The sequence below is a fragment of the Saccostrea echinata genome, unplaced genomic scaffold, assembly GCF_033153115.1.
Source record: "Saccostrea echinata isolate AGI-Se365-2 ecotype Australia unplaced genomic scaffold, CSIRO_AGI_Sech_v1 ptg000042l, whole genome shotgun sequence".
Taxonomy (NCBI): Eukaryota; Metazoa; Mollusca; class Bivalvia; order Ostreida; family Ostreidae; genus Saccostrea; species Saccostrea echinata.
Window position 1 is genome coordinate 2,349,603 of NW_026889791.1, and position 10,506 is coordinate 2,360,108.

Below are 10,506 nucleotides of genomic sequence, written 5' to 3' on the forward strand. Positions count from 1 at the left end.
GAAAATTTATGGCTTTAATTAAATATTTCAGGTACTAATTGGCTTAGAATCATCAAACTTTGTCAGTTGGTGCATCTTGGGTTCTTGGAGTACAACAACTGAAAAGTAGGTCACTTTGACCTACTTATAGAATTTTATGGTTATAATTTAACAAAAAAAACATTTTAGGTACTAATTGGCTTAGAATCATCAAACTTAGTTGATAGGTCCTCAGAGAATGACAAGTGATAAGTAGGTCACCATGACCAACTCTCAGGTACTAATTGGCTTAGATTCATCTTGGGTTCTCAGAGTGTGAATTGGAATTTCAAGGGTTTATCTAAATATACAGGATACTTAGAGGCTTCAAATAGAAGTGATAGGTTGTACAGTTTATCAGAAGAGCGATTCAAGGCCCTTGGGCCTCTTGTAATTTAAAGTCCTCTTATAAAACGGCATTTATAGAAGTGATGAAGGGTAAATAATATTTTTGGTTAGGAGGGGAAAGAAAAATCCTATTTTGTTTATCTTATTTTGTGGTCAGTTAGGGAGGACTAAATCATATTTTTTTATTTGGAGTGGAAAAGTAAATCCTATTGCTTGACTTGAAAGGGAAACTATTAAGATATATCCTATTTCTTGGTTTGGGAGGGAAAGTTAAATAATAATTCTTGGTTTGGAAGGGAAACTATTAAGATAATTCCCAATTCTTGGTTTGGAAGGGAAACGTTTAAGATGAATCCTATTTTTTTGGTTGGGAGTGGAAAAGTAAATCCTATTCCTTGGTTCGGAAGGGAAACTATGAAGATAAATCTTTTTTTTTTTTTTTGGTTTGGAGTGGAAAAGTAAATCCTATTTCTTGGTTCGGAAGGGAAGGTAAATCTTATTTCTTGATTGGGAATTTGAAACCCATTTCATTCTTAAGAGAGGAATGATAAATCTTTTTTTCGTGGTTTGGAGGGGAAAGATGAAGGTTAAGATTAAAATAATGCCGCTAAAAACAAATATCCCTTTTCTTGGAGAAGGCGTTGTAAAACAAATGACCTTTATATACAGAATGCAACATAATCATTATATGTGCATCATCGAGAAATTTCACTGTTTTGCATGCATATTTTAAAACATTTATCATTATTACTAAGTTTAAATGTGTTAAACTTTAATTAGAATTCATATGACGTATTTACGAGGGGTTATCAAAAACTTCGCGGACTGATAGGATAAAATTAATACTAGTATGAAGGCTGTGCTTACAAATTTATAATTTTAAGGTACATAAATCAAACGTTTTAGAAGTGTTGAAAATATTCGCTTGATATACACATTGATAATTTGCCAATTTATCGTTAAATACAAATGACACTATAACCACACTGTCGCAGTTATTTAGTTTTATGACAACGTCATTGCTTCTCAATGTCCATTACATTTGCCCCTGTATACATTTCTTGACAACATAGACTGAATGTAAAATACTGACTGAAACCTATATTGTGTATATGACTTAAACGTTTAATTTCATAAATATTCGATTTCAAAACACACACACACACACAAAAGACAAAACAACAACAACAACAACAAAATTAAAAAAAAAGAAAAAAAAGATCTTTGTCATTTTTACCGCACAATATTACTTTTCGACGTGACGTGTTTTCGTTTTGGCATACGGGCAACCACTTGGCATTGATATGTGTCTTTTCTCCCCAAATCTTTTATTTTGTACTTATTTTGTCTATGCGAGTTTATTTGCAGCGAAAAACTATTGATTGCGACAAAAGGACACGATTTTTTCAGCACTTTCTAATGAATTTACGATACAACCTCATTAAGCTGACTAAATAAGGTAGAAAATTACAATTTTACTTTACAGTTATGTTACATCACACGAGTGAAAACTGGACAAATGCAGAAATAAGTCGCATTTTGAGGTTGCGCCGCGTGGTCATACCAATATTTATCAAAACTTCGAAAATTCTTTTTAGATAATCCGCATGTCTTATAGTTTATTAGCCAAAAAAGTTGCCCTCGTGGCGCAGTGGTTAGAGCGTCTGCTCTAGAGTCGCGAAGTAAGGAGTTGATCCATACGTCGCGGGTTCGAATCCCACTGTGGGACGTGGATACCGGTTCTTCGGATGAGACCGTATAAACCGAGGTCCCGTGTCGCAATAGGTATTGGCACGAAAAAGATCCCTCACTGCTCAATGGCCGTAAGTGCCGAGTATAGGACAAAATTTGCATCTCTCCACCGGCAAGTGGTGGCGTCTCCATATGAGTGAAAAATTCTCGAGAGGGACGTTAAACAACATACAAACAAACAAATTAGCCAGAAAAGATAATGTTGAATGAATGTGTAAAAATCGTAGTGTACCTTGAGCGGTTTTAATTTTATGGCGCTAACTATAGTCCACGAACTTTTTGATATACCCTCGAATTAGAGCGTATCGTTCTAAGAGTCGTGACCTATGAATTGATCCTTACATCGCGGGTTTAAATTCACGATGACATATATAAACTGCATGAAGTCCCGCATGTATCAATAGCTGCTGGAACATAAAAGATCCCTCTCTGCTCAATGACAATACAGGTGATAAGTGCTGAGTACAAATCTAAATTTAGTCGCCCGCGTGGCGCAGTGGTTAGAGCGTCTGCTCTAGAGTCGCGAAGTAAGGAGTTGATCCTTACGTCGCGGGTTCGAATCCCACTGTGGGACGTGGAGACCGGTCCTTCGGATGAGACTGTATAAACCGAGGTCCCGTGTCGCAGTAGGCGCTGGCACGAAAAAGATCCCTCAATGCTCAATGGCCGTAAGTGCCGAGTATAGGACAAAATTTGCAGCTCTCCACCTGCAAGTGGTGGCGTCTCCATATGAGTGAAAAATTCTCGAGAGGGACGTTAAACAACATACAAACAAACAAACAAATCTAAATTTACACTCCTCCACCGGCAACTGCTATGAGTAAAAAAATCTCAAACGGAACCTAAAGTAATCAAACGATAAAAAAAAAAAAAAAAATGACAACTTAAAAACTAAAATCGTGAAAATAATTTTTTCTTTCATATGATTCATCTTTGATTTAATTAAGTTTTACTGACCTTAGGTCTGTCATACTATGCAAAGTACACCGAGGAAACCTTTTCCTTCAAATGACGATAAATAAAGGTTTGTTCCAAATTTAGGGATTTCCCTTTGCTTCGTCCTCTTTGTGTAACCATGCATGATGTAAACATGTATGTCAAACGTCAAGAGCATTTTGGTTAATTAAGAATTTATTCTCACGTCAAGGCTATTAATGGGAATTCCATAATTATTTTTTGTAAAAAACAACGCACCTAGTTTTGCTTAAGTATATAAACTCCTGTGTTTTATGTTTTCAGTATGTCTTTTATTTCTAAAAATTCTAAGGATCAGGACTTTGAGCTGAAATGGAGGTAAGAAACCGTATACATATACTTTATACTAATATTTAGTGCAAGTTTAATATTTAAAATTCAGTATATATTTTTGAAATATATTAGTTTTAGTTTAGAGAGATAGATGTGCAACAATAAAAGAATGGGTAACAGATGAAAACCAGTTTACTAGAATAGTAAAATTCTGGTATTAAATAATGTAAAAAAAAGTAATTGTGTGTTATTATATTGAAAGATAAAACTTAAAGCATTTACTTTTCTAGGTTACTGTTTACTTCTTCGCTCTTACGACTCTGGTGTCATTTATTCACGCTCAACCTTGGTCTGCAAATCTCGGACTGGGAACCGGAAGTAAGGGACCGGAACTGAAACTTACCGTCGGACGAAAAGTCGGAAACTGGAATTTCAAAGGATTTGGTTCTACAGACTTTGCCGGTGGTTGGAAAGCCGGTGTTAGCGTAGGAATAAAGTTCAAAAGGTCAACTGTTGAAGTAAGTACACTATTGTTAACAAAGAGTGTTTAAGGTTAACTTATCTTCTGATAAAATAGATAACTCCCACTGGTATAAATGATTATTATTAGATAGTTTTCAATGGGTGCGATTTCAGATTTTTTGAGAGATTAAAAAATATTATTTTATAAATATTTTCTCATCAACTCATAAACTCTTGAAAATTCATGTGGTGTTTTTTTCCCAAAGTCTCAAAGGATTGCTTGAACTTTTGCACCACATTTTAGTCAGAAATCGAGCTTGCATTATATATACTTCTCTATGAGACAAATAACTATTGAAACAATGACAAGTAACACAATAATGAGAAAATGAGCTTGTTGCGTTAATTTTTTTTTCTTAAAATATTTACACTTTAATTTAACAAGATTTTTTAAAGCCTAAGTGCACCAATGAGAAAATGTACCACTGAAATAGCATTTATCACGTTGAAAAAAGAGATAAACATCATCATTTCCTCTAAATCTTCTATATATGTTAAATTCATCTTTATATATCACTGCTTTAATTTGTATGCTTATCTATTTTAAAGAGATAAAAAAAAAATTATAGATATTTCAAAAAACCCAAAATTCTGTTTTCTTTGAAATTTCATGTGTTTTTTTCCATTTTCAAAAGATTCCTAGAAGATATGACATTGTAATTCTGGCCAATCCTTGTCGGTTCCATGTTTATAATAGTAATGATGATGACGTCATTACAATGGATGAAATGACCGAGCTTTTTGAAAATCCGGAACTTGGCACACAATTATTCAACGATCTAGATGCCAATAAAGGTATTGAATTGCTTTCTTTTTTTGCCCTTCTTTCTTTCTTTTCTTTTTTTTTTTTTTTTACATAATTAATAACATTTCTTTTTCATGGTTAATGCAATTTTCTTTTACATGGCTAATTAAATTTCACGTGCGATGGTGGATATTAGTTTTCAATTATTTTAATAAAAATAAATTAAATGATTGAGATTTAAGATATATAATAATACGTATTAATGTGATTGGTCTAGTAAGGCATTTTGTACTTTTTTTTATAGATTGGGAAATAACAAAATCAGAATTTTCCCGACGAGTTCCATTTGTGATTAAAGAGTGTTCGAACAACCAAAGAATCGCCAGAAGAACATAGCCAAAATGAGAATAAGGAAGTTAATGAACAAATCATGTGAATTTTCCGAATAGTGACGTCATAGTCCCATGACCGTTATACGGGTGTCTACTTTGTGCAATAAAATTTGTATTGATTATCCAACTTTTTAAAGGTTCAGTTTATTTTAAGAATGTCATTTTGATTCGGATAGCTCAGTTGAATTGTGGGCTTTGACACCAATTCGCGAGATGAAGACAAAAAACTTTATATGACCTAGCGATAGTTGAGTACTCGAATACTTGTTAACATCTCTAATTTATTTGATTTTAGAATTAATCGTGTAATGATTTTAAATAGACACAGTTCTTCCTAATAATGTCTTACTGAAAGAGAACATAAACATTTAGCAAAGCTGTGAATAGCATTGAAAACTATGAACACTTAAGAATTAAACAACAATGTTTAAAAGTTCTCTGGGAAATGAACTTGGTTGGTCACGTGATCAAATCCTGTGATACCCAAAGGGCTTCACAGAAGATTTGATCACGTACCAACCAAGTTCAGTTCCCAGTGGACTTTTTAACATTGTTGTTTATTACTTTTATTTACATTTGAGACGAATATTCTGAATAGAACTGCATTTATTACATGAACGGCCCGCCGTATTGCTATGATGTGACGCGCAATGACCTAGTAAGCTGTTTTGTCTTGAGAGTTCGCAACATTTGAATACCTACATTGACGTTCAGCAGTCCAGTTCAGGAAATATCTGTTCATAATGAACATATGGAGAAATGGTGTTCAATCTGCCAATTCGCATATCGTTCATATTGGAACTATAATGGCGGCCTATTTCATAAAGGTTTATATAGAGAAAGTACAAAATATCGCAATTTTTTTTATATCCTAACTATTTCGGATAAAGTTCTTCCGCCGATGGTTTGATTCTTCTTAATATCTTCTACCGGAAATGACAAGATTGTAGATACTAAAATGAAAGTTGCGACCGCCTTTTTGATTTGAAAATTCGAAGCGAGAGTATATCGTTTTAATGAAGGAAAGAGTACAGAATTGGTGTTTTTATCATTTTTGATGATGAAATGTAAGTGTTTATTGCAAGTTGACAGAGTTCTTCCGCCGATTAAGAAGTGCAGGAGAGAGCCTATTTTTATAAATTACATATGATTTACCATTTCATAAGGAATTACGACCGCCTTTTTAATTTGAAAACGGCAATTTCGTGCATCAGTGTGACCTACTTAATAACAGAAAAAACGGTATCCTGAGTGGTCAGCTGTTAATCACACAAAATTCAACTTATATAACTATGACGGAGGCTTGAAGAAAAAAAAAAAAACGAAACAGGCTTGCATGCAGGTTTTAACATAAAAATTTAAAGAAATGGAATTTCGAGTATATGCAGTATCTTATGAATATTAATGAGAAATAAATGACGTGGAAGCAATCTCATGAATAAATTGCACACCATTTCTCCATATGAAAAACAATGATCGCTACTGGAAATAATCTTACTATTACTGTATGAGTTTTTTTTATATATGAAGTCAAAAGCGGTGCTATCGTCTTCAGTTTACATACCTTTAAAGGAATTTCGGGTTAAAAAGGTAAGCGTGATTTTAGGCTATTTCCATTAGTGAACTTTTCAAAATTAGAGGCGCGTTTGGTCCTCAGACTGGGACAGCATGGCGTTGCGAATAATACAAAACATGCCAATCTCAATACAATTTTAAATGTTAAATGTATTTGTCATTCCAATTAAAGAATAGAAGAACTAAAAGACATATGTAAGAGAGCGAGAACCCTAAATTTATCATCCATTAATAAAAAATATATGTTTCAATAATTTTATCTTTTTCATCGCTTTAACGGCTTAGAAGTTCCGAAACCAGTGTCACTGTGACAGAAATATGTTGACAAGATATCGTCTCGCTGTGTGATTCGGTCACGCCATGACCTCTGACCCCCTGATAAGTTCATACAGAATTGAACATATTTTCCTCTTCAATAGGTTCATCTAAGAAAAATATTTGCAAATGTAAATAAATACATTTATTTACATTTGCAAATATTTTTCTATAATAATAGTAACATTATTTTCAGTAGCGATCATTGTTTTTTCATTTATTTCAGATATATTTTATTTTCAGATATTTCCTGAACTGGACCTCTGAACGTCAATGTAAGTATTCAAATGTTGGAGCGAGGCGAACTCTCAAGACCAAACAGCTTCTAGCATTGTTGTTTATTTCTTAAGTCAACGCATTCTGAAAGAAAATTTTGCACAAACATGCCTTGAGTGTCCGGCAGTAATTTGATATACTGAAGTATCAGATTTGGGATTTATTTTATCGGTTATGTCACAGTAAACAATAGAAAATTTGCACTAAAAATTTAAACATTTTGTAATTGAGCATTATGAAATGGGAAGTTAATATCAGTAATTATTAAATGTTCAGGAATTTTGAAGCTTTTTGATTGGTACAGACTCTCTTTTCTGATATGTATCTAAGAATGAGTTCACTTCAAAATTAAGTTATGGGAGTTTTATAAATGTTTTCCTTCTTAAACGATCTTAGATTTGCTTAGTTTTTCTATCAATCAACCAATTTGCTTCGCATGTGTGTTTTAAAAGGAAGCACTAAGATAATCTGACTTGACTAAATCAGTGTATATAACGTCATAGTAGGCGAGATGACGTCAATTATAGAACACAAGTTTTCTTAATATTGTTATTAAGAGATATAATTAAACTCCTAAGAATGAATAGAAGCTTGCAAAAATAAACAAAAATAAGATGTTTTTATTTTGTAATGCTGTATCTGTCACTTGAATTAAAATCTCCAATGGATGACGTCATAACTGTTCAACAAGTAACTTGAGAAGACTCCTTCACGATAACTGCGGTATTACTCTTTTGCAGGGCAAAATGATATATTTTGGTGAAATATGACGTAAAAGCAATTGTTTAATCAGTTGTTAATATACGTCCTTTAATTATCTATCAACAAAAACTTCGCCAAATGTTATTAATTTGCCCTGCAAAAGAGTAGTACCGCAGTTATCGTGAAAGGGCTAATTGATCATGTTATGTAACGAGAATTAGGCAAAGACGACTTGTAAAAAGATACGTAAAAGGGGCTTAGAAGCAAATACCGTGAATATTGTGTGTGATTCATGTGAAGTTAAAGTTTATTAAACAGGTATGTTCATTTATTTTCATCGATTTAATCTTCTATTGAAGACAACCAGCTATTTACGTATCCCGGTCGGCCCTTCCTCTGTCATTCGTGTCAACAATAATGCAAAAGAACAACACCAAGCTGGATACTTCACAACATAAGATTTGTAGATATCGAAAGCTTGCGTTCTATAATACTTGAAAAGTGCTGCTAGAATCATGAGGTAAACATGGTTTGAAGAAATATCTCCGGTTATATGTATATAATGCAAAACATCGGGTAAGGTTTCATGCGAATTTGTGGAATAATTATTTTCCCGACCGGACAGTGGGATTCTAGCAGCACATTTTAGGCATAAGGGAGGTTTTTCAACTATATTATTTACTCAAAGGAATTATTACACCCCGGGGTAGTGTTGTTCTGTTTACTTTTTTATTAAGGAATATTTTGCTATTAATATAAGTCATGTGATGACGTAGTGGTAGTGCACTTCTTGGCCTCAAACACTTTGTTGTCTTTGTGTAATAGTTAATAATAGTTTACGTTTCATCGGCATCTTGGATAAATTATCAAACTTAATTTTCTAAAAAAATGCAAATTTCCCGGAAAATGATTTGTATGCTTCCTTAACTTACCCGCGTTGTTTTAAAGAATGTATCGGTGTAAGTGGCTGGACTCCTTTATAACTAAACGCTTGAGTATATATTTAAAAAAAAAATTGTTTTTCGCTTTGTGTAGCTGTTGTGCTGATACACAGCACATTGAACTATGAGTATTTATATTTGTTGGGATACCATCTGAATTGTGAGAAGTGTTGTAAAATGCCTGATTATTTAAAAAAAAAAGACAGACTTTTGAATTCGATATACTCATGACTATACGGACCTTTCAGGTACAAGTAAAGTTCCACTGCGGGACGTGGAGACCGGTCCTTCAGATGAGACCGTATAAACCGAGGACCCGTGTTGCAGTAGGTGCTGGCAAGTGGTGGCGTCTCCATATGAGTGAAAAATTCTCAAGGGGGACGTTAAATAACAAACAATCAATCATATATAGATAAGTCATTATACTACAGACTATAAACATTTTGAAAAAAAGAAAGACCATCACTAAAAAGTAAACCTTGAAAATCAAAGATTGAACAATTCCACATGATAGTCGAACAAGTTATTAACTATCAGATGCCAGTTCTTTAGTACACTTGATAGTAAGACTTTAAATCAAAGAAAAAACGCGCACTATGTTGTCTTGTCATATCAATGCTATTTGATGTCTTTCCGATTTTATGAATACTGAGTAGGTTCACATTTCATAAATAAACATAAGTAAATTAAAACTTAATGCAGATTACATCAGTTAACCCCCCCCTTTTTTTTTTTAAATTCTCTTTTTTTTTAAAATTTCGTTTTATATTGTTTTGTGTTTTACGACTATGCTATCTAATAGTCATCAGTGGAGAACATGAACAGAGATAACGAAAAGTTTTCAATGTCATAAGTAATTTAATATTGCAAAATTGCATTTTTAATCACTTCAAATGAATTGAAGACTACAATAAGTTTTTTTTATGCCCTCAATTATTAGAATATTGCCATGTTTACTTGAAATAGTAATATTAAAAATTGAATTAATGCCCAAAACGATTCTTAAGGCGAGAGTCATAATTCAATTGGTAATATTTCTTATTCAGCCTATATATGTATCCACAATTTAAATAACGATGTCTCAATTGAAATGTTGCTCTCTTTAAATAGATTTATCATGATGCGCGCTTCAGGGACATAGAATACTCAAATAATTGTTACAGAAATTTGTAAAACAGTTTTACAGGTAATTAATAATAACAGATAATTATGAAGAAATATCCCTATCAAACCAACCTTATTTTTTTTATCCCCAAATCTTGTATTTTATATCTTTAATGAAATTTAGTGCAAAACATAAAATAAAAAGAATAAAATAATTATATTATAATGAGTAATGAATACATGTATAAATCTACCACGAACAAATCAATTTGAATCTAAAATCAACAAAATGCAAGAAGGTATGAAAAAGAGAACCTTTTCCCTAGATTTTGGATATCATATATCGTATGACCTTAATTCCCCTTAAAAAGTCGTTTTGAAACACAAGTCATTAAAAAAAAACATCTTTAATTAAGATTAAGAGATCAACAAAAGAAAGAATTATTTTAGACCTTGTTAAAATTATATTGATTAAAATTATTGGTAGCAGTGCCGTATGTAATTCACTGCATGTTTAAAAAAGGCTTTCATTTTCAACTTCATTTACATTGCTAAAAGCTGTATTTGT

At 32.7% G+C, this 10,506-nt stretch overlaps 1 protein-coding gene across 1 annotated transcript; it reads left to right on the forward strand.

The window, feature by feature from the left end:
- The first annotated feature begins 3,405 nt into the window (after positions 1 to 3,405).
- Positions 3,406 to 5,155, forward strand: LOC133201021 (uncharacterized). Its single transcript, XM_061336824.1, has 4 exons — positions 3,406 to 3,411; positions 3,657 to 3,884; positions 4,524 to 4,683; positions 4,938 to 5,155. The coding sequence occupies exons 1-4, from the start codon at positions 3,406 to 3,408 to the stop codon at positions 5,027 to 5,029; spliced, it is 486 nt and encodes a 161-aa protein (XP_061192808.1). The 3' UTR covers positions 5,030 to 5,155.
- Positions 5,156 to 10,506: the final 5,351 nt, after the last annotated feature.

Coding starts and splice junctions, on each gene's coding strand:
- LOC133201021 (XM_061336824.1), top strand. Junction 3,885..4,523: donor TCAAAAGGTCAACTGTTGAA/GTAAGTACACTA, acceptor CATTTTCAAAAG/ATTCCTAGAAGATATGACAT. Junction 4,684..4,937: donor CGATCTAGATGCCAATAAAG/GTATTGAATTGC, acceptor TTTTTTTTATAG/ATTGGGAAATAACAAAATCA.